Source organism: Uloborus diversus, chromosome 10 (assembly GCF_026930045.1).
Source record: "Uloborus diversus isolate 005 chromosome 10, Udiv.v.3.1, whole genome shotgun sequence".
NCBI lineage: Eukaryota > Metazoa > Arthropoda > Arachnida > Araneae > Uloboridae > Uloborus > Uloborus diversus.
Genome location: NC_072740.1, coordinates 91,082,156 through 91,107,918, shown reverse-complemented (window position 1 = coordinate 91,107,918; position 25,763 = coordinate 91,082,156). Strand labels below are relative to the sequence as shown.

The 25,763-nt window shown below is 33.5% G+C and overlaps 1 protein-coding gene across 2 annotated transcripts in view; it reads right to left on the bottom strand.

The window, feature by feature from the left end:
- LOC129231370 (arylsulfatase B-like) overlaps positions 1-25,763 on the bottom strand; it is a 41,411-nt gene that overhangs the window by 2,202 nt on the left and 13,446 nt on the right. For both annotated transcript variants that reach the window (XM_054865666.1, XM_054865667.1), the window contains exons 5-8: positions 23,889-24,023; positions 11,180-11,302; positions 8,920-9,046; positions 1,696-1,992 (exon numbers count right to left, since the gene is read on the bottom strand). In XM_054865666.1, the coding sequence (XP_054721641.1) occupies positions 1,696-1,992; positions 8,920-9,046; positions 11,180-11,302; positions 23,889-24,023 (682 nt within the window). The remainder of the gene's footprint in view (positions 1-1,695; positions 1,993-8,919; positions 9,047-11,179; positions 11,303-23,888; positions 24,024-25,763) is intronic.

The window sequence follows — 25,763 nt, the reverse complement described above, 5'->3', positions numbered from 1 at the left end:
AATTTTTGATGCTTTTGTCCGATATTCAATGACGAAAATATGCTTGAAAAGGCATTAAAAATATCTCTGAAGGATGGAATATGTTTTTTGTCAGCTTGAGTGATTTCATCTATTTGCTTCACAGTTAGTCTGAATACGTTGATAATCTATTTTTATGAGTGTTATTAATGTGAACCTAGCGTTTTAGCCCCCCCCCCCCGAGTTTGTACGAAATGAGTGCACTGCTAACTCAAGTGTTAGATTTTTTCTCACGTTACATATTTTCCTCAAAAAATGTTTAAAATGTTTTTTAGTTCAAATACTTCATTTACTTTTTATTCCTAACACAAAGTCTTATACATAATAATAGTATTTAATGAAACAAATGAAATGTTTAGTGAAACAAAATGAAAAAGAAGTTTCATTTCTTCTTGATGTGGTTCTGAAGGGTTAATTAAGATGGGGTAAAGTGGTCATTAGTTAGGTTACTTTCGCTGTAAAAAAAAAGAAACGTTTCTGGAAAAGATTAGGCAGCTAATAGTCCTAAATTTCTGCCAGTAACGTGTCGGGCAAAAAACAGGAACATTTCCAGCTAAAAGTCAGTAACCTTTGACATTAACATGGACTCTTTCTGAAGAATTCATAAAGCTTTTTATTCAGTCACTTTTTTGAAATAAATAAGCAAATCTAATAGAAACACACACACATACCTAAGTCAAACCCTTAAGAAACGAATGTTTAAAAAAAAAGAAAAAAGAAAAAAAAAACGGCAGAAAATGAATCTGTAGATATTGTATAAGTTTCATTTTTTGCAATTTCAGTTGTGTAGGTTGACCAAGGAGCAGGAAATAGTAATATTAAATTTCATTAAATTGCCATACTTACAAACATGAGAATGGATATATTAACTTTCCCGCACCTACCAACTGCTTTATAACTTTCTTAACAAGCTTATGGCTAATCATCAAAAGACAAGTAGTAAACTACGAGTTGAACCGCACCACGTCTTTTGCAGATCTTTAGTTTGCCCCAAAACCCCTGAAAAGGACAGGCAGACTTATCCGACATTACGATTCCAAGGCAGCTTTAGATCCAACCTTGTTTCTAGTATTTATAAATACGTTATAATACTCGCTGGTTGCTATATCGTAAAAAAATGATGATAAAATGAGTAAAATGTCACTTTTTTTAAGGTAAACCTAGAAAGATAACTTAGTTCAAAAATTCAATAAAATGTATTGGGAAATGTTTACTGATTATGAACCTCATTTTCACACCTCATTTTAATTTGTATTACGTAATTAAACCTTCTGCATTTACAGAATAGAATTATCAAACATGAATCAAGCAACACCACTAAAGCTTGGGCACCAGTTTTCTGCAACGAGGTTTTTATACAAATACTAATTTTCGTCGAACGACAAATCCGGACCCAAAATGTCGGATGAGTCAGCTCGACTTATAGTGTGACCTTAGGTTGTACGAAAGCCAAAAAAAAAACCTGTACTAGGATGCACATTATACAAGGTTTTCTTATTAAAGTGGTGGACACAAAGAAATGAGCACACTTATTAAAAAGAAATTACTTAACTTACATTCGATGATGCAAACTTTATCCGAGTTTTTTTTTTTTTTTTTTGCCTTATCCTGCAATTACATATACATTTTTTCTAAGATCACATTAATTTCACTTAAAAATCATACTTTAGTTATTACCTGCAGCAGTGTATAATGTTGGTAGCCAATCGGTGACGTGCATCAATTGTTTTGATGTCCTGGGCTCTTTTAATCCCAATAGAGGGCTCCATATAAAACATGGCACACGTATACCTCCTTCCCAAGCGTTCTTTTTTTCACCTCGTAAAGGGAAATTTGAAGCTTTTCCAACCCCATCACCACTAGCATCTCCACCATTATCGGTAGTAAAGACAATAATTGAATTTTGCAGCATACCTGTTCGATTCAAAGCGTCTACTAACTTTCCAACAGAGTCGTCTAAACTTGTGACGACACCTGTAGAATATAAAATATGAATCATAAAAATAATAAATCATAAAATTAAAGATAAATTATAGTTTAGCAATTTATGACGCTTCAATTAAATTGGATAGTTTCATTTTTCACAGTTGAGCCGGATTATCCTAATTAGGAATTAAGTTTGGCATTTTGCTAATCTCCAGAATGATTTATATTTTCTCTTAAAGTTTCTTTTTTGCAACATTATTACCTCCCAAAGTTCTCTTGTTACGGTTTAGGAAACTTTTGTCATCGACGCTTAACGCTTTTGCTGTTAGATAAATTCATAGGCAGGACTGGCCAACTTTAGGAGAGGAGCAGAGATGGGAAAGTTTCCTTTCGATAAACAATTTTCTTACCTGTTCATTTCAAAAAACAGCTCTATAAAGCCGGTTTAAGCATTCTTTTTGATGCATGCAGGGACAAAATAAGGAAGTATGTAGGCAATAAAAAAATCATCTATCAGTATACCTAATTCGTTTATTCGCTTAACTACCAGTTATATTTGTCATAAACTGCTATGTATTAGTAAATATATCTCAAGTTTCTTCACTGATTTTGTTTCCTTTATTCTTCTTGTTCTCGCAAGTCTCTCTGAAAATTGTGAAAGAGAGACTATTCAGAAAACCACACGATCAAGGAATTTCGAAAAAATCCAAACTGGTAGCATTTGGAAGAGCATCGTAAAATATGTTTGTGGCACAAAAATTACGTGCCCACGTGGCTCCGTTATCGAAAGATGAGGTCTTAAAGACTGCCGTAATTTTAAGTAAAGTCGCCAAATTTAGCAAGTTTCGTTCGGAAATGGAATGTACGGCGCGAATTCAACATCTGCACCTGAGAAGTCATCTCATTGCCATTTTTGGTCATTTTGGGGCAAAGTGGGTAAAAGATGTTTTAAGTAAATTATTTACTCAGGGGTAACTACCGGGGGGGGGAGTCGAGGCACAGACTGCTCCATTAAAATTTTTAGGGGGTTATTTTTAGGGCAATTCTTTTCTTGTCTGGGGGGAAGGGGTGGCTTTTGTTTTTGTGAGGCCTTCTAGGTAATATGGGGGGGGGTACTAAGCTCTAAGCACCCCTGCTTTGTTTGTGTGTGTTAAATTTTAGAACCTCTATCAAGTTTATCAAGTGGAAAGTTTTCCATAGGAACGACAACTTTAACACAAGATTAAACTTAAGTTTTATCTTATTATTGGTGATGAAAGCAGGCCCACCACTTGAAATGAAATGATGGAGAGGGGGCTCAGTAGAGCCAAGCACTCTGCGATCAGAGGTCTATTGTACTAAGGCCCACCCTAATGGGGTCAGGAGATGACAGTTGACCCTCCTGGTATTTAAAGAAAAAGTAGTTACATGTACTTTCAAAAGTGTAGTATGATAGCGGAGGGGAGAGCGGGAAAACGTCGTCACCCGAAATATATATATATATATATATATATATATATATATATATATATATATATATATATTTTTTTTTTAATTGTAAAAACAATGCAAATATTATGAAATTGATTTTAAACCACCTTTCTCTCTCTCTCTCTCTCTTGGCGAATCCCCTAAGCCCTAAGGTGAGTTTCACCAAACATTTTTTACAACTACAGTCGACTCCCGCTACAACGCGATTCGACTTGCGCGAAATGGCTATAACGCGAATTTTTCGAATTTATAGCTAACGCGAATTCCTTGTCCACAACACGAATTATTTTTGAAAGAAGTATCGGCTTTGTTATTGGCTACTAAATACTGATTTCGTGAATATTAGTACATACCTTTAGCATCACTGACAGCGAAAGTTCCCACGCCAAACTAGTCTACACTATCGCACTATTAGTGCATCAAATAACTACCCAGTATCTTTCATTTATCTTTCTTTCATTCTAAATATTAAAGTTGATGAAATATAATGGCAGGGTGCGCTGTTAGATCTGAAGTTTGTGAAGATGGGAGGAAAAACAAAGTTTCTGACAAAAGAAGGGTTAAGATTCCCGATATGCTTGAACAACTACCCAATGTCAACGGTAGCTCGACACAAACATGCGTGATTCTACCATGCATACAATTAATAAAGTCGAAACAAAAAGATATAAAGTTCAGAACTTAGTTTCAATATTGAAGCTTGCAGAGTGATGTCTAAGCAAAGTATATATTATGATAATGGAAGCTGCTCTTGTATTGTGGTGTAAAGATATTAGGAAGCTAGGCAGTTGCCATAAATGGAAACGTTTTAAAGAAAGGGCAAAGCAACTGTATTTAAAAATGTATCAGATAACAATTTGATCATGGAGCATAAATCATCATCATCTTCATTTTTTACTCATAAATATTATTGCTAATCCACTGTACTGTATTGTTGCAGTGCAGCATTTTATTATTACTACACACAGTGCGTACTGTGTTCCTCTATTTAGTCTTTGATCATTCATTTTGTGCACCTTCAAGTATTTCACGTTGAATAAAACAGCTTTTTTTTATTTTTCAAATACAGTAAAAGTTTAGTTCTTTAAGTAAGAAACTGTAATTTACAGTTGAGGAATGCTTTAAAGCAGTTTAAGGGGTGTTTATAAGTGCCTAAAAGAATTTTGTATGCTTCTAAAAAATGTGTATACATATATTTTTCCACAACGCGCAATTTCGACTTACGCGAGGAGTCTTGGAACGCATCCCTCGCGTAAGTCGGGACTCGACTGTATAGCAATGAGTATGTTTATGTTGCTTTGCGTGTAATAAACATTTGTCGTTGGAAGGTAAAGCGTAATGTCTGCAAATGTTTCTTTTTTTTTTTTTTTTTTTGCCTTTTTGTCACCTTTTGTGGATCAGCTTTAGGATACAAGCTTGCTCATTTGGTTTTTGCTGAAAATGAAGCACGAAAAGAACGTTATATTCTAACGTTTCTCTTTATGGAATCCGAAATGCGGTTTTTCAAGTATCTAAAAAATTTATTTTTGCCGATACTGCACTTTTAACTTCCCACGGCAGAATTGACCCTTTCCCCAATAACATTTTGAAGAGACGGGCCGGATAAAAGCATATCTTTGCATTTTAGTGGATTTTAAATAGATTTTACTTTAGTACTTTAAGTGTTAATTACACTATTAATGATGTAATATATTTTAAGTAATCTCTTGTTATTGTTCTGATACGTATTAATTATTAGTATTTCTTTTAGGCTCTGTGCAAAACTAATTTGTTTACTTTAGGCAATAGGAATTTTAAAAAGACTTCTTATTTAGAAATTGTAATTAGCAGATTAATAAAATACAAATAAGAGAAAAAGAAAATAAAAATGAAAGCAGTCTATCGAAAAGAAAAAAAAAATGCTTCTGACTCTGACAAATATGATACTGAACAAAACAATGCTTAAAAGGTAAAAAAGTGTGGTCCCAGGAACATTTCATCGATTTAAGTCTTGTACAGATATTGTAGCGGTCAAACTCCTTTGAAAAGCAAAATTGCAAAGATGTTTCAAATGGAGATGACCGAGTTTGTAATAACCCAGAATTGTATCCGGCATATTGTATCATGCCCAAGTATAGTGGTGCACTAATCTGGAAATGAATAAGTGATTTTAATTTGCTTGAAAAAATTGTAAATTTATTCCAGTATTTTTTAAAATGAATAAATAACATGCAATATGTTGTGCATTTACGTTATAGTCACTTTTAGCTGTAGTGACAGGTTTTGTTCTGACGATAGGGGCTGTTATAATGAACGTCGAGTATATTAATAGTTTTTAAGAATGAAAATATCTATTTCCATCTATCCATGATGTACTTTCCGATATCGATAATTTTGAAGTGCATCTTACACTTCAAAATTATCGAAAAATTATTTACAACTTACCATCCGTTCTTTTCACTTGAGAATTTAACTTTTCTTTTCCTTTTAAATTAGAAATTAAATATTTTCTCTCACAGTGATCAGACAATAAAAATTCGTGTATTAATAATAACTTAAAAAAAAAAAAACTGATGCTATAAGCCATTGCCACTTTATTTGAACATCTAGGACTATCCATTTCATTATCTATAATACTTTATGAGCTCAAATTACCATGATTTTCGTACTTATTCATAATAGTTCACCCAGATTATTAAGAAATACAACATACTTCATTAATAAAAGTTAACACTTTACACACTTAAAATACAGTAATATTCCAAAATATTCTAATACGTATTACTATCACGAATGGAATTTAAAAATTTAGGTCTAATTTCGATGTAAAGTTGTCGCTCCTCTGAATAAAGCATTCTACTTTCCACTTCATAAGCTTGATGGTGATTCTTTAGTTTAACACACGCAAGTAAAGGATTAATGCAAAGCATCTTTTATACGCATTGCAAATGACCCAAAATGGAAATTAGATGCCTTGCAACATGAAGACGATGAAATAGCGCGGTGTTATAAATTTCTTGCCAAGTCTTTAAATTTGGCGACTTTTCTTGAGATTTTGGCAGATTTTAAGACTTCATATCTCGAAAATGAGAGGACGAGGGCACACAGTTCATGTGTCAAAAAAATGTCTAAATATGCTCTTTCGAATGTGACCATTTTGAACTTTTTTCATGATTACTGAAGTCGTAATGTTACCTGGTAAGATCAAAGGGCAAATTCTTCATGTACTTTTAGATAGGATCGTCGAGTGTTAACTATGTTTCGGGATATTTTGAGGACAACAACTGAAGTTTCGCCGAAACATTAATTCAATAGTGGGATTGCTGATGGGGTGAGAGGAACAGCGATATAAGTGAGGAATGGGAGTATTCGACGCGGCTGTTTCGGCGCGACCGTTTAGGCGTGAAACCCATTTTGCGCGATCCGTTCAAAATCTACTTTTGCTTACGAACTTAATTTTGTACATATGTAGGAATAAAGGGAGGTACATGTGAACATTTTTTTTTTTTAATTTCTCTATTTTAAAAAATATTATACATTACACAGAGCAAAATTGTCCCCAGGATTGACTAGTCTTTACTTTGCGTAATGGAACTTTTTGAGGAAAAAAAAAAAGAAGAAATGAATATTTCTTTACTTAATGCTATTAAAAAAAATAACTTCAATTATTCACATGTGCCACTGCAGGGCGCATATGTGAATAAGCCAGGGCGAATATGAACAAGGCTAAAAAAGCAGTACAAGCATCATATTTTCAAGAAAAACCTATTAATAATATAAGCTTTTACGTAGATACCAATTACAATGAAGGATTTGTAACTTATACTGTGTCAGTATATGGATGTGTCAATAAGAAAATATTTTTCCTCGAATATATAACCTTGCTCACTATCAAGTTTAAAAGTTTTGTAAAATGCTGTTTTCACTGGTAAAGAAGAATAGACAATAAAAACTTATAGGACTACATAGTACAAAGAGTATTTTATTATGTAAAGATTATTCTTATTATATATTGTTTTTAAGCTTCATAAAGAAGAAGATGATGTAATAAAAATGATTTTAAACTTGAATATTTAATTAAAGTAATATATTTTGTTCCTTTTTATTTCCTTTAAATAATCTAAAACACTAAGTTTTTGACAAACTATTTGGTAATACGAAAAAAAATATTATAATAAGTAAATCATGAAAATAAAGAAACAATTTTTTAAAGGAATTAACAATAAATTTATAAATTTGTTGCAGAAAAATAATTAATGTAAGTGTTTAGAAATAACTTTCGAAAAAAAAGATCATTTTCCTAAATTTAACTGAATGTTCATATAATGATTTTCAATAACTTAGTCGAGCTGTTTAGTAGGTTCAAAAAATGTTTTCACGTGAAGAAGTTAGTGAAGAAATTACATACAACGACTGCTAGAACAAATAAATTATCACCACAGAAACACAAAAGAACTTAGCTTTGCTCTAAAAGTTTAACAAAGAGGTAGGAGTGGAACTTTCATTACTCGATAATTTTTCAGGATTCTTTTCGTATAACATGTCACTTTCACAAGTGCCCCCGTTTCCCTTACAGTGCAAATTTTGAAATATTTTTTAACAAGTTTCCGGAGCTTCAAATCCTCATTATTCTTCTTAAACTTTTTTTTTAAATTAATATTGTTGACATTCAAAAAGTTCAGAATGCAAAAATCTGGTGCCGAATCGGTCAGGACCCATTTATTTATATTTTTAGACTAAAGTCAGACACACTAACACAATAGTTAAATCACCTTTATAACTTACCTCTGAAAATTTTGAAAATTTCTAAGCGGAGTCACTTGTAATTTATTAAAATTAAGAAGTTTTTGATGACATTAATAAAGAATGCAGTGGTGTATGCCAGTTTTTTTTTCTTAAAAAATATTACTTAACCTTTCTCTCTCCAGGTAACTGCGCCAAAAAACGGCCAGTTGTGAAAAGCACCTGGGCTCTCATGATGCGAATATGCACAAGGAATTTAGTTTACCCGAGGATGTCAAAGCCAACTAGGCACTCAAAGGCAAGGCTGCGGAGTCGGAGGGAAAATCACCAACTCCGACTCCTGCTCTAGAACTTTTAGAACCTTACCTTCGACTCCGACTCTTGTAACACAAAAATTAGTCCCAGTCCGACTCCGACTCTGCAAGCACTAGCAGGGCTGCGGATTTGCAGAAAAATGACCGATTCCGATTCCGACTTTTGGAACTTTAAACCTTCGACTCCCAACTTTGACTCCTTTTCCCCAAAATCAATCCGACTTCGACTCCGCAGCTTTGAAGCCACATAATCATTTTGCGTGGACGATGACGACTTTCTGCATCTTGAAAATTCATCGCCAGCATTGGGTTTGATTCTTTGAACCGGAGACTTTGAGCGTAAAAGGTCAACGCTTAACCATCAGGGTGTAGCCAGAATTCAATTGGTGGTAAAAAATTTAATTTTGTCTTGATCACTTTTTCAAATACATGGTAGAAAAACTGTACGAATGAACATTATGGAATTTACCTGCAAATAATTTTCTTTTCAAATCTTTTATATGAGAATTTCTTGCTACAGTTTCGACCGGAGCCTGTAATGGCATGTACTCGTTTCCAGCATGACACGCTAAATGAGAAATATACAGGAACAAAGGCTAAATGAAAAAACCTGTTGTTACTTCGTTTATTGCTGAAAAAATATAGTTGGAATTTATATATTATTTATATACAGTTTAAAAGTTTCACACTTAATTTTCTACAAAAATTCTTTTCGAAGATTAGACGCAATCATTTAAGGATCTTGATAATCTTAACACGTTCCTAAAGGATAAAATATTCATGAATAATTGGATGGTCTTATGCCAAGGCGAACCATCATCCATAATATTTATTTTTCAATGAAGAAATTCAAAGTTATCTTAATATAGAAAATTACACATAAACCATATTTGTATTTTATAACCTAGGTAAGCTGTACTACCAAGTAATACTTTACTTATTCATGTTTAATTAATTTAAGACAGAAAGCAACATTTGCAGCACATTTACATGTCAGAGTCGGAACTTTAAATGAATCCCATAGTTCCCTCTGGCATAAGACGATCCACCTCATTACTCAAATACTAATCATAAAATCTGCAACTCAGAGCCAGACTAACGTAAGTCCAAAAATTGCGATTTTCCATTTATTAGTGCATTGTATGTAGAATCCTATTCCGCATCGAGCCAGGTAAACGTAATCCTTAAATAAAAAAATATCTTTGCAATTATTTATCAGTGTTTAAAGAGCGTGCCTCCTATCTTCTGCATGCCCTAGACAAACGTTTTTTCTCTTTCCTGTCAATTAGCGATTATGTGACTTACGTTAGTCTCGCTCTGAGATGCAGAAATATGCATAACGAATTCATTATCTGACTTCGTTTAATCTAACGAACTGATGGCAAGGGAAAAAACTTCATACAGATGTTGAGTGTATCTTTGCACCTTTAGCTCAAAATATTTTAGCATATCAGTGAAGACCGTAACATGGTACGGCTCCACTACGAAACGCGAAGGTAAAAAGTGGGTCTCGAAGGATAGAAATAAGTAAGAAAAACCTATCAGCATTTTGAAACATTTGCAGACCAATAAAACCAAGAAATTAGGACAGCATAAATACAGTTTTCTTAAGTGTTTTATTATACTACCGTCCACACACGTTGATGCGCAAATAGTTTTCCAGACCAGTTATAGAAAGTTTTGAAGAGCAAAATATTAAGTTTTGCTAATTATAAGCTTTATATACATTTTTGTATGCAATGAAATCAAAGAAAATGTTTACTCATTGAATGAGCTTTTTTAGCGATTTATGAAAAACTTAGTGATTTACAAAGAGCTTTGTTTTGCTTTTGCACTTTAAAAAAAATCAGAAACGTGATTGTTTATTTCCGTGAAACGTTTCGGGAGCAGAGAGGTTTTCACCTTTTTCCGGCAAAAATTCAGTATCTTTGTCAAAAAGTTTTCTGAGTTACTACAAGTTGCACGAATGCAGACATTTCACTGTTGTGAAAAATATTCTTGGCTACCAGTTTAAAGATTAACTGTAAATATTTATTAAGTGTATCGGCTGCAGCATTATTACGGCTTGTTTAGATTGGCTAAGTTCTCAGTAAGACCCCGTAGGTCTCCAGATTCCGAAGCTGTGCAAATAGTTACAAACGACGTGCTTGGCTCTTACACGGGATTGCTCGGCTACTCGACTCGAAGCGGTACCGGCTGCTGAAATTTTTTTTAGCTCCGGTGGTTTGCTTGACCCACTGCACTCACCTGACAATGCACCACCTGATTTCCCTTTATTTCGGTCGCTGTGTAGTGGAAATACCTGAAAAAATGGCTGATATACAACATAACATCTGAAAACAGTTTGGACCAAAACTACCTGATTTTTATCGAACCAGAATGATGAATTTACATACTAGAGGACAAAAAAAAAATGTTAATTGCGAGGGTATTTATATCAATAATAAAAAAAAATAACTTGTTAGAAATTTATTTGTCTGCAGAGATCATTAGTTTCTGGTTCTCTTAATATTTTAGACTATTGTGCATCAAAAGGTATTTTCAAACAAACCGTGAATAACAAACTAATATCTTCCAGAGGCCGTTTTTATCAAAAATAGGATCTAAGACAATACACAACTTAACAATGCACTAGTTACCATCGCAAAATAATGCTAAGTTTATTGAAAAGGTATAAAGACTTCAAAGAAGAAAAAATAAACATACTATTTTCATTTAAATAAACTTACATCTGTTACATTGTGGTTTTCAATTATATCAACTGCTTTTTGACCAAACACATCTGTAGCATAGCGACCTCTGAAATTCTTTACTGTCTCTAATCCATCTTGAAGATCAACTCCGTAGAATACCTAAAATATGACTTGGATTAGTTCGCTTTAATTTCAGCAAGAACAAATCTTCAAAAACAGTGAATTATGCCTCAAAATTTCACTTTTAGTTTTACATTGCATCTAAATGAGAAAAAAAAAATCAGTCTATTTTTTCTTGGAAATACTGTTTGTTGTGAAGTAACGATTTTTTTTTTTTTTTTTTTTTTTGCAATATTTTAAGTGATGTGAGCTGGGGAGGTGGCTTTCTTCAATATAATCCGTTTTCTGTAAAAAAAAAGAAGAGGAAGATTTCAAACAGGTAATTTGAATTATCTTTTACTCGCACGTTTCGAAATAATTCCCCATTTGGTTATCTAAAAACTACTTTGATTTATTGTGGCTTTTTGATCCCCGTTAAAACTTGTACCCAAGTGAAATCTAATATTAACCACTGTATTAAATCTTGGACTTCGAAGTAGAAAATGCTTCTGAATAGTGAAAACGGAAACTCTAATAGGGGATAAGACGTTAAATTCCACAGTTGCTACACAGCTAAGCACTATGAAAAATTCAGGAAATTCATAGAAAATAATGAACTACTAATTTCTGCCATATCTGGAAAAAAAAGAAAGAAAAGAAAATTTGAATTTTTGGCACATTGAATTCATATTATGCTTTTCGCAATCATGTGTGTTTATGTAGACGGGTGTGTGTGTATGTAGACGGGTGTGTACGTGTGTGTGTGTGTGTGTGTGTGTGTGTGTAGGATATGGATGCAACCTGGAGAAGGTGAACGCTGCAGGAGCAGCATTAGGAGGGGCTGGCCGAAGAGGAGTCAATCAAAAAATCCCCCAATTGCTAATATATTACCCATTTTTTGGTTAATAGATCTATAAAAAAGTTGGAAACCGCTGCTCTAGAGCATTGCAGAAAAATACGAACAGCTTATTTGCCTGAAGCTTCTGGAAAGCGCTCAAAGGGAAGTGCAGTCTCTGGCATTCAGAGACTGCACTTCCCCTTGGTTTGAGGACCAGTCAATCAGGGAGCGCCGTAACAGAACAGTAGGCGAAACACATAACAAAAAAAAAATAAAAAAATAAAATAAAATAAATAAACATTTCTTCACACTGGTATCGAAAAATATTCTTAATTACGGTGAAAAGCCTGCATCCATGCTGCACTTAAGGAAACTTTTCTCAAATATACTAGTTTTTCACAGGAAACTGGTAGAAATCCGTGAAATCCCGAAGCGTAACATAGAAATAGTCTGAGACATTTCGGAATTTTCTTAGTAAGCTTTTAAATGCATGTCTAATCGTGTTCTCTTCATATGTAGAGGATCCTTTTAATAACATAACGAGTACTCTGTACAATTAAAATCAACGATTTTTTGAATGTTATAGCACAGAAAATAAAATTTTTTTACTGAAAAAGCATCAACTGTAAGCGAAAACGCATGAGGCATGTTGTCTGGATTTTATCGTGTCACTGGCATGCTGTCTGTGTAATAATAGAAAGACAAATAGTTGTCTTTTGTATATCTAGTGAAACAACTTTTTATGTGATGCTCCGAATAAGAAAAGCGTTGTGCTGGTTTCACGGTTTTTCTTTACCGAAGACATAAAAAAATGTAATAGTTCTGTTCGCATACATTTTATTCGGAAAAAATAAATAAATGAAATAAAGGATTGCCTCCCTAGAAAGAAACGTGAGTTTATTAAAAAAAAAGTCAATGGCAAGAATACGTGCGAAATAGTTACAATATTTTACGATTAATTCAAATTCAACCGGAATGGTCGAAATGTGGAACATATAGTTCGCCGTACAGCAAATAAAGTATTCAGACACTTATTAATAGGCATATCTATTCTGTTTTATGAGTTTTCTGGCAGTGTTTTTCGTATCCAGGCATCAAGTGAAAGGTTGACTCTTTTGCAAAAGTTAACAAAATGCTATATTGTTCCAGTGAATGATAAAGCTACCTCAAAATGTGAAATTAGGTATTGTTTAAAATTCAATAAAAATAAAGTGCTTAAAATACAAATGCTACTTTCTTAAAATTCAATTAAATAGTTTCTGACTTTCTCTACACAAAATATTTTGCAAAATTGGGTCGAATGTATTGCAAAATTTAATTTTTCGATGAAAGATGAATCATTGCATTGTTTTGAAACTAATGAAGTGACTGTTGAAAGTATTTCTTTCACAGAATTGTGTAAAGAATGACTAAAACTTAATTGTGTCACAAAGAACAAACACGTCAGAGCAAGGTGAATAACAGAACACTTGCAATGGCGAAAAATAAGTTTTGTGAGTCTCTTCCGCTTCATTATCTTGAGTTTATATTTTTCGGATGACCATGAAAGAGAATATTAAATGAAAGATTTAATATCTGGGCTAACCTAGCAGAACTCACATTACATTAGAAAAAGCTTTTCGAATGAAAATACACTGTGCCATAAAGAAATTCTGAAACGTCACTGGCTACTTTCGGGTAACATTTCGGGAGTAGTTTCCTGTGAAATACAAGTTTTGTTGCGAATAAGTTTCCTAAATCTCAGAATGTCACACTGTAAAAAACGATTCAGAAACGTTCCTGGAAAAGAATGGGCAGCTGATGTGCCCAATTTCTGCCAGTACCTTGCAAAAACCAGGAAGGTTTTCCACTAAAAATTCAGTTACCTTCCTGGAATAATCCAGGGAACCTCCTGAAAAAATCAGAAATCTTCCCGTTTAAAGCCGGTTGTGTCTCTGCAACTTTAGAGCAAACTTTGGTTGGCATGATATAACCACGTAGCACCTGAGTTGGTAGTCACCAAGGAAGTCCCAATACCAGTTACGCAAACATGGCCAAAGCTAAGATAGAGTTGCAAGGCAAGCGTCACGAATATTACTCGCCAGCATTTCTTGCAAAGCTAAGACGTCCATGGACTTATTCGCTCCCTTCTAGAACTTTGCAAAGTTATGACGTTCATGGACTTATTTGCTCCCTTCTGGAACTTAATCAGTCCGGACGGACCGTAACCGATACACTTTATAAATCCGCTCAGTTAATCTTTAAACTGGGAGCTAAAAATATTTTTTTAGACCAGTGAGAAGTCTGCATTCGTGCAACTTGTAGCCTAGGGTGGTTAAAAAAAACTTCTTTTCAGCTAGAGCCCAATCTCCCCCCCCCTTTTGGGGGGGCTTACTAATAGTATTATACTTTAAAAGTTTTAGATTCTTACCCAAATTTTAAGAGGGTGCTCAAAGACCCCTAAATTTAATGTTAGCCGTAGCATAGAAAATGTCACAAATTTAGAAACATTTAATTTCCCCAGCTGTTTTTTTTTTTGTAAATAATTATTTTATTGCAATGTATATGCATATTACTCGCGTATATTATAATATGTAGCATTGTTTCAATGTATTTGTTTTCAATTCAGTTCAATGTATTTTTTCAACCCCTCCCCATACTTATGAAGTTCGGGGGAAGGGGTTGAGTATCTTCTTTCAGTTGAAATAGGAAGCTAAAATTCTCCCAGTATATTACTATCCATAAGTCAAAAAATATTGAGGGGTGTCCTGTTATCTAGGAGAAAATTTTTTTTTTTTACATGTATATTTGAACCACCCTATGTAGCCATTCAGAAAACTTTTTGACAATGATACTTTGATTTTTTCCAGGAAATGGATAAAAACCATTGAAATCCCGAAACGTTACACGGAAATACTCAATAACGTTTCGGATTTTTTTTACGTTGTCAGTGAATGCTGGGGCCGTGGTAGCCCGATCGGTAGAGTGTCGGATTCGGAGCCGGAGGGCCTCGGGTTCGAACCTCGATGGTCGAAGACCCACCGTCGTCATTAAAGGGGACTGGGCGACGTTAAATATGCTCGTGGTCTCAATGTCCTCCAAGTGAAACGATACCTCTGGGGGTGCTAATTTCAGGTAGCTATTAGCTCCTGGATTAGTTCAAAATTCTCATTAACTGTTGGATCCGGTGGTGGTGCTGCCATCTATCGGTATAAAAAATAATGGAGGCAAGGCACTTAGTATGCAGTCCTCGACATAATACATTTGTAGTCAGTTGTGACTCTTGAATAGAATAGAATAGAAGTGAATGCTGATTTTAAACTCTGGTGAAAAACATTTTTAGCTACCAGTGTAAAAATGTATTAGGGTTTTTTATTAGGTGTTTTTCTGTCAACTTAGTTACGCCTCTTCCGTATTGACTGAGCCACAATTAAGGGCATAATGCAGGTTCCGGACATTGCAGTTTCGAAAGTATTGCTTGATGCACCAGCCGCCTGTAAATGAGATCTACCCAAATTATGAAATATAAGAGTTTCGGTCAGCTAAAAAGTAAAATTGAAGGGCTCGGGGCAGAAATGCGACAAGGAGGGACTTTTCGATTAAAATTTTTGTTTCTCATAACTGAAATTGAAATAAACATCACAATGGATGATGTCATTCGGAGAAAAACATATCTGGTTTTAGTATTGCAGAATATAGAATGTGTATTACCTTTGAAAAATTCTATAAATTTCTTTTATAGGTTAGAAATTGGCCTACTGAAAAATTCACATCATGTGGCATATCACATTCTTGCTCCCCGAGCCCTTCAATAGGAAAGAGAAAAGAAATAATAAAAGCGTCTGAAATTGATCAGTGATACGAATCGACAACTAAAAACTAACTAAAAGATGAAGAAGGCGGGGGGGGGGGGGGGAGAGATTCAATTGCTTTCAAATACAAAAGTTATTATTCTTATAGTTATTTAAATTTCGAAAGATTGATTTAAATCATAACTGGATTTCTAACCACACTATTTTAAGAGTTTATTTTATAAAAGATTTGTTTTAATCCTTTAGAAAATCAAATGCCTTCTGAGTAAATTGTTTGCAAATTGAGGCTATAAGCGACTTGTAAGCTTTTTATGCTTGTGTCCAAACGTTTGCTAACTTTTAACTTACATATTGTTGTTAATGTATCTAATTTTGATGCTGAATAAACAAAAGAATTGGCTGCACAGTAATAAGCACAAACAAGAAGTTTTTTTTTTTTTAATTTTATTTCATGGCCTGCAAATAAATTAAAAAAAAAAAAAAGCTAACGCAGATAGTGGCCAAATTTTACACGCCTACTTCTTTCTCTATAACGTAGTTTAATTGACGGTTTTAAAATGGTTCGTCAGATAAATGCGACCATCTACTTCTATTTACCACGCTCTATGTAAATTAAAATAATAACTAAAACTATCTGTAGCGAATAATATTTAGTGGCCCCGATTCCTACTGACGACGGTGTATTTACAAATTTAAATTTCGATTCTTGCAATGGAATACTCTATTGCAACAAACCTAAGTAAGTGTTCTTACTGCGTTCATAAGTATAAAACTTACGTCAAGTATCAGGTTTTAAAAATCTTAAATTTTTAAATCTCGACAAATTTCAAATCGTTGCAACACAGAGATATTACTGTCAAACTGCTCTTTTTACCTACGAAAAGAAAAATTTGACATGAATATAAGAAAATAAAATATAACTGATAAGTATTTTATGCAAGTTACACTTAATACTATTTTACTCCACGGTATGGCACTAAATTGCCATGAAAAGTGCACGCAGACACGTGTTGTTAAGTTTATTATAATATTTGAACTTTTTTTCTACGTAATGTATTTTCATACCTGAACACTTACAAAATGCGTCTACCTAGAGCCCCTTGAAAAAGACAGGCTGACTTATCCGACATTTTGGTTCCAAGACAGAATTGGATCCAACCTCGTTTCTAGTATTTATAAATACGTCATAATATTCGCTGGTTGCTAAGTCGTAAAATAATTGATGATAAGTTGAGTAAAATGTCACTTTAGGTAAATTTTGAAAGATAACTTCGTTTACAAATTCAGCTAAAATGTATCGGGAAATGTTTACGGTAATAAACCTCATTTTCATACCTTATTTGTTTTTAATTTGTATTAATTAAATTGTATTCATCCACAGAATAAAATAATCAAACATCAATCGGGCAACACACCTGAAGTTTGGACACCAGTTTTCTGCAATGAGGCTTTTGTACAAATGTTTATTTTTTTCGCCCGATAATTTTGGAACCAAAATGTCGGATAAGTCAGCTCCCCTTATATAGGAGCCTTACTAAACACTTACAAAATGCGTCTACCTAACACTTAATAACTTGATACGAAAATCTACAAAATCTGACATTCTTCGTAAAGATTGCCCTCTGACATAGCTTCGAAGCACTTCTGCTTCTTTCAACAATATCTGGGTTTTAAACTCACTACAGGTGTTCACCACAAGAGTTTACACCCGCGTTTTTAAAAGAATGCAAGATACGCAACAAGAACGATATCTGTTATACATTTTCCAATCTATCTATATTTAGCGTTTTAGAGAACTGGTAGTTAAATTTCACTGTGTAACGGCAATGCCTACTGGCGGTTTAAACATAGGGTCATTCCATACAGATTCGACGGATTGCTCGACCATTTTTAATTTTTTTGAAACTCATATCCCTGAAAGCTGCATGTGAAAGATGTTTAAAACCACTTTTATTTTTTCTCTAATCTGGATCTTTGAAATTTTTAGAGATCATCAAAAGCAGTTTTCGTAGTCAAAAATGGGACTTTTAGACCTTTGCATTTTGGCCAAAATCTATTTGAATTAACATTTATGGCAGTTAATTTTACACTGTGATGTTGAAGTGCATAAGATGGTAGTCTTATGTGCTGAGTTACGTGGCTGTAACATAATAATGAAAATAATGACATTAGGTCAAATTCAAGGTCAAATGTAACATTTTTGCTCATTTCAAAGGGGGATAAATCACTTAGAGGAAAAAACAAAAAATGAAATATGGCAAAAAGTAATCGCTGGAACCACGGTCACCGGTAAGAAGAAAATGTAACTGTTGTTGTTTGTTTGTTTACCCTTTGTAGATTACAGCGCCTCAAAAATCAGAAAAATGACAAAAATAACATTTTTAAGGCCCCTGTAAACCAAAAGAGGATGGAATTAAAAATAAAAATTTTTAGCCAATTGAATATTCCATTCAAGTACTATGAATTTCTTGTGTATTTGGTTTGTAAAAAGGATACAGTTATTTTAAATTGAGTTATTTTGCTAGTTTAATTTAAAAAAGAATAACTTGAACAGAACTTGTTTTAATTGACAGTATAAACCGAGCTCGGTGGAGCGGCAGGTGGATGAATGCCTCAACCTCCTGATACCTTAAATAAGGAAGGTATCAAATGGAAAACATCAGAGAAAAATTGCCAATAAAATCATCCATGATTTTATCAAATATATTTACAAAAAGCAATTATTTGATTTTTTTCCAAAATGTTGTAAAAAATACACACTAATTTAATTAATTATAAATACCATAACTCGGCAGGTAAAATATTCCTTGAGTATTCGTTTGACTTTGCATGCCCCTTGAAAAATTGAATTCCTAGTGCAGTTTTCCATCAAAATGAGCTCAGATATCTCCATCTGGTAGAAACTAGGCGTCAAAATTTCGTGTGCCTTTGACATCCGTGCCTTAATGGTGGCACATGAAAAACTGGAAGCCATATCGATGGGTCGCACTACGTCTGTTAAAGGCTAATTCCTCCAACGCAGCCCCATTAGAAAGAAAAACAACGTACCACAACTGAGTCTAAGATATCTTATTTTACCAATACATTGCAAATAAATAAATAACGGTAATAAAGCAATTTAAAGTTTTAAATAATTTAAAGTTTTTCGAACAGCTTTTACCCTTTGACACACGGTAACTTCACTTCAGGCCAGAGTTTCATTCTTCCATCCCTTTTCTTTATATTTTCAGCCAACTAAAGTCACTGTGTCAGTTGGCTGAAGAAAAATAAATAAATTCGTTGCTTCAAAGGAAACCAACGCGCCACAAAGGATTAACAGTGTTCGTTCAAGCTTTTAAACGACGATTAGAAATGATAGTTAGAAAATGGATAAGATTAGAAAATTCATTCTATTTCTCATTACCAAAAGAAATTACAAATGTTAGTAAATAAATAATTAATTCCAGCTTTTTAAATTAAACCTTGCCAATATTTTTATTCAGAGGATATGGAGTTGTTTCCATCAGTCAAAAGTACTACTTTTTGTCACTGAAGTTGATAGAATGAGCAAAAAAAAAAAAAAAAAAAAAACAGGAGCGAGGAAAATATTTCATTTCCAAAACGTTTAATTTTTAATTATTTTTTTTAATGTCCAATTTGTCTTTACGACGTCACAAGTGGTGAACTTTGGCGCGCATTCCACTGGCGCCCTTGAATGTTTACGCTGGCTGTCTACCGCGTTTCCAGTTTATGATAACACAGATGCAAATTAAATATTTCGTTCCACGCTTGCTATCAACCCATATCGTTGCCAGTACACGAGAGTAAAGAAGCGAATTAAATATTCGCTCTGCGCTCATGGCATCAGTGAATACATTTCATCACTTGTGATGTCATGTGCAGAAGCGTAAAAAAGAAAATTGAATCTGCGCACAGATTAAAACATTTCTTTTTTAAATATTAAACTTTGTCAAATTATTTAAAAAATCGTGAAATCCTATGTTTTTAAGCATGCTGTTTAAGAAAAAAATACTTTTAAAATTTCGGAAACGACCTCATTGAATTTTGCTTGAAATCTTGTTTAAATCGGAGAGAGTAGCGAAATTATGTTATACAGCATTCATATAGATGTAAATTTAATTCGCGTTTTTTATAAATAAAATGGGCTGAAGTATATACATAGTTTGTTGAAAGCTACTATAAAATTTTATATTTTATAAATTATAATCTGTTATTTCCAAGTAATGTGTCTAAAAGCGTTTTTGTTTTCCTTTTTTTCTTTTATAGCGAACTTTTTGTTCTTAGGAATTATACTACACTTATTTCGACGCATCAAAAGATAATGCTCGAGAGGACGCTTATGTGATGGAATTTTTTCTTCCATATCGTCACCTGAAAATAAGAGTTGGATTTTTTAAATTGTTATTTCTGTGTTTAGATATGTTACTGTTGCTCTGAAGCGACGATATTTTGAAACTTTGTATATAATAACTGTTCTTAGTTTAATGTTAGTTTTATAAACTTACAATAATTAATTTAAACCTTTATATAAATTTTTTGTCAACTAATTTTTAGTTATGGCTCTATCAATTTCAGTTATTTAATTAACTTATTAGCTAATCATCATATTTCAATAGTGAAGCACCGTTTATACGTTTCTCTTTTATACGTTTTTATCAGTCATACGTTTTTTAAATTGATCCCTGCAGTCTAATAGACATTAACCTATACCTATTATACTTTTGTTCATTTGTACGCTTTTTTAATACAGTCCCTTCAAAAACGTATAAGCGGTGCTTCACTAATTTGTCTTACTTGGATTAACCTTAATAAACGCAATTGACAGCTAATACTTCTGATTTAGCATTCCTCCTCTTGTAAAGTTCCTGCAACCGTCCTTAGACATCCCCCCTTCCCAGAGCAAAGTTCTACCTACGAGCTTGCCTTATGCAGGAAGTACTGCTGTATAATTTAACAGTTCTTGAATAGGAATTGAGACGACGACACCTCCTAATTATTAAGGAGAGAATATTTGGGTTTTTCTGGCAGAAGCTACAGTCGAGTGGATCTACTCTTAAAATGATTGATCACCTCACGTTTTCTTTTGAGCTATTTGCCGTCACGCGAAGACGACTCAGTGCTAATATGTGAGCTCAAGAAATTCAAAGGGGGGTATGAAGTAATAAGGCACACATAGGTGTGGCCTGGAACCTTTTCTTCGACTGTTGCCTCGAAATTCAAGGTCCAAAATCTGCAGTTTTCCGTCGCTTCATATGGTCCGCCGTGCAGTCGACGAGGGTGGGCGTCTCTCTGCCTTTTGCATTGTGATGCTTTCATATAATCATTTTCCGTTTTGGTAATCAGGAAAAAGATCCGTCTCTCTGAAAATTAGTGTGCAAAAGACCTGTAATCTTCACAGGGAAACGCGCAAAAAAATGGCTGCGTTTTACAATTGTAACACTACAGGAACATATCTTCAGGGTTGCCAAACTTGGAGAAACAATTTGAGGAGACTCTGTGGTGATTTTGAGGAGCAATTTAAAATTTTGCGGAGCAGTTCTGTATTTTGTATAAAAAATCAATGAAAGTAACTAAAACTACGCATTTAAAATTGTTTTATAGCTTTAATAAACCCTTTTAGGCACGAATATAAAAATAAATATTTTTAAATTAATAAAACAGCTTTAAACGATATTTTAATCTTCGAGTATAAGCATTTTTAATTTCCCATATTTATATGCTTGTTATGATAAAATAGCAAAATTTAAACTTGAAAACTTTCGACCAGGAAATGCGGAGCAAAAGAACTTCTTTGCGGAGCAGCAGAGTTACACCATTTTTGCGGAGCAACTCCTCAAAATGCGGAGAAGATGGCAACCTATCTTCGAAAAATGAAAAGAGAGGAATATGAAAAAAAAAAGCCTGAAAGAGTAACAAAGATTGTTGCATTGATGAACAGAAAAGCGGAGGCATTTGCGTAATTGAGTGCAGAACAGAGGAACTGTAATTTGAGCAGTAGATGTAAGGGAACGTCAGGAGGGAGGAGCGTAGGTTAAAAATTCATAACCGATTGAAAATTGAATTTTCACTCCTTGGTTTAATTTATTTCCCGAGAATAAAAACTAAAAATTCCAAATAATTGGACTTTCTCATGCTATTTTGTAAGAATGTAACTTTGAGTTGGAAGGTGGGAAGTCTGCGATTGCTTCAAGTTTTTGAATTTTGAGACTGTATTTCATTTTTATACGTCATATAATCAGTAATTCAATAATATACGAGGGTAGTAAATTAAGTAATCGCAACATATGTATAGAGAAATTTTTAATGAATTTATAAGGTCAGTTGTCTTACATTCCTTTTATTTAATCACCAGCAAAGTTTATAATGTTAAAATTCAATTATATATTTTAAATTTACAAAAAAAAAAAAAAAAACATTAGAGGCTATGATCCCTAACCTTTCACACTTTTTTTTTTTTTTAGCACCAGTGGTCTGTGCAGTACACCTTGTTTCTTGTGATAAAATGCCAGTACGTTATTATTTTATGAAAAAAATTGCTTTTAAAAACATTTGCATTCTAAATATAGGTACAGTAAAATCTTTCTTCCTTAAATCAACGACTGTATGATAAAAATTTTCCTTGCGAGTTTAATTGTATTCGTATGTAAGTTTACTGTAATTACCTTTATAGTTGCTAATTACACAGTAAAAACAATTCAGAAACGTTCCTGGAAAATAATAGGCGGTTAATGTACCCATTTTCAGTCAGTAACATATCTTGCAAAAAAAAGAAACATTTTTCACTAAAAGTCAGCAATCTTCCTAAAAATATCCTTGAATCTTTCGAAATAACACAGAAATCTATCCGGTTAAAGACAGTTATGTTTCTGAAACCTTTAGCAAAAACTTAAACTGGTATTAAGTGATAGCTTGGAGTCTTCTTCATTTTCCTAGAAAGCTCCACAAGCATTACTGCAACCATGACCAGAGCTAAGACAGGATTGCAAGTGAGAGACAATCATCTCACTTTCTTGCAAAGCTACGAACCCCAGAGCCTTATTTTCTTTTATTGGGAACTTAGCAAATCTAAGGCTCCTATATATTAAGGGAAGCTGACTTATCCGACGTTTTGGTGCCAGAATTGTCGGGCGAAAAAAATAGTATTTGTATAAAAGTCTCATTGCTGAAAACTGGTAGCCAAGCTTCAGATGTGTTGCCTGATTGATGTTTGATTATTTTATTCTGTAAATGAAGACGATTTTATTAACACAAATTAAAAACAAATAAGATGTGAAAATGAAGTTTATTACAGTAAAGATTTCCCGATACATTTTTATTGAATTTGTGAACTAAGTTATCTTTCTAGATTCATCTTAAGTGACATTTTACTCAACTTATCATCAATTGTATTACGACATAGCAACCAAAGAATATTATACCGTATTTATAAGTACTAGAAACGAGGTTGGATCCAATTTTGTCTTGGAACCAAAATGCTGGATAAGTCCGCCTGCCCTTTTCAAGGGGCTCTTAGTCAATCTGGACGGGCCATAGTCGAGCAGAAGCCGATACACTTCATAAATACATTCTGCCGTGGGCAGGTAAACAGCAGTAATTGCAAATTGTTATTTATTTATTTATGTATTTTTGCATTTTGTCAACTATTATGCGTTAGTTTTATTGTACAAGCTTGGTTATTTGGTTTCCGCTGAAAAAAAAGGAGAGAAAAAAAAAAAAACGTCCAATTTCAATGTTTACCTATCGTTAATGTTGAGTCCGAAATGCGTTTCTTCAAATATCTCGAAAACTCATCCCTACAGATACTGCCGTTTACCTGCCCACGGCAGCATTATTCCTGATAAATTGACTTTTCGTGTGTCTCTAGTGTAAACAGTTTTTAAATACGAATTAGTGCGTCGATTTTTCCTCTTTGGCTATACCAGTAACATTTCACTCCATCAACTAACGATGTGTTACTAATAGTCACTCAGTTAAATAGTGAAAATGAATTGGAATATTTTGAAAATAAATATATTACCGATGACTTTTGATCATTTTGTCTTTCTAAGTTCGTATAGTCGTAGTAATCAATCATCTCATTGTAAAATCCAAAAAATGAGTTGAAACCTCGGCTGAGCGGTGTATAATCCTTTTTTGCATAACCTAAGTGCCACTGGAATCAGAAACAACAATAAATAAGAAAGATTATATCGAAAAGTGCAATACATAATAACTTTACTTAATTTTTATATTACTTTAATGAACAATAAAAAATATTATTAAAAATATGTAAATTGTTTTAAAAAATTTATTTATCAATAAATCCAACTTAATATCTGGAAAAAAAAAAAAACACTCTAGCTCAAAATTTCTTTCTTTTTGGTCACTAAACAAAATAAAGATTCGGAAATGAAGAAAAAAGTGAAAAAAAAAAGGTTCTGGCAAATTATAAGTTTATGAGAATTACAGCCAGGTTTTGAAGTATTGCTTCTTTTATTATTATTTTTATTATTGTTATTCTTTTCAAACGTTCTTTTTCCACTTTCCCAATTTCTGTGCTCCATAGTTGATTACTCCATGCTTGTAAAAGTAAGTTTTGCATAAGTTATAACTACTTTTTCAGAGCTTTTATTCACATTTTAAATGTCATACGAAAAGAACAAAAAATATTTTTGCTTTAACAGCTACACGACAATATATCAATTTCTGCTAAAACTAAGGTAACCGTTTTCAAACAACGTCAACGGTAATTAAAATCCTTGTCACTATAAGGGAAATAGTCCCCAAAAATTTTTATGGAACAAGAAATTAATTGTTTAAAATTGAAAAAAAAATCGGCATTAAATATAGCCTTTAATTTTATGTTAAATTGCAAAATTAAAATTTTTAAACCATTATTGATTGTGAAAACTTTAAGTTGTCAGAAAAGAATTCATGTTTTGTTTATTTTCTGTAATATTAACTATAATTTTAACATTTATTAGTTTCAGTTTAATTTTAAGTTTATTTGGTCATTAAAGTATGATAAAGTAATTTTATATTGTGGTTTTCAGGCATTTGAGTGCTTACGAATATCACGTAACTAAGCGTGAAGTGTATTCTCAATAATTTTATAGTTGCTAGTATACAGACCAACCAGTAAATGAAACCCCCCAGAAGTGACTGAACAGCTCTTATTCATTTAAATCGGAAGGTTTCAAAAACTTTTTCTTAGATGGAATTTCAGTAGTAACTTTCTTCGTTATACGAAATGAAAACGACTAAAAAACGCTGCGTTTGGGAACTGGCTATTAGTGTTAATCAGGACTGCAGAGTCAGAGGGAAAATGATCGACTCTGGCTCTGACTAAGGGAATTTTAAAGCCTTCGAATCCGACTTCTTTACGCCTAAAACAGTCCGATTCCGATTCTAACTCCGACTCTTCAAGTGCTGGCAAAATTGAGGACTCAGAGGGATAACAACCGACTCCAACTATTGGAAGTTTAAACCTGCGACTCCTAACTCCGAATCTGACTCCTTTACCCCAAAATCAGTCCGACTTCGACTGTCTGACTCCGCAGCTTTGGTGTCCTTCTAACTCTTTGGGTTGGTGAATTTTTTCTTGACTTCAACTTCCGAAAAGCTTGAAGCAGAATCGTAAGCAGCGCTGCGTAGTCGGAAGGAAAACGACCAACTCCGGCTCTGACTCCGACTCTGTAAATTTTAGAACTTTCAACTCTAATTCCGGCATCCGACTCATTTATCCCAAAATTACTCTGACCCAGACTACCCAAATATTGGCAAAGTTGCGAACTTTGAGGGAAAATAACAGACTCCGACTCTTAAAACTTTAAACCTTCTACTCCCGACTCCGACACCTTTACCCCAAAATCAGTCTGAAACCGACTTCGACTGTACAATCCTGAAAATAAGT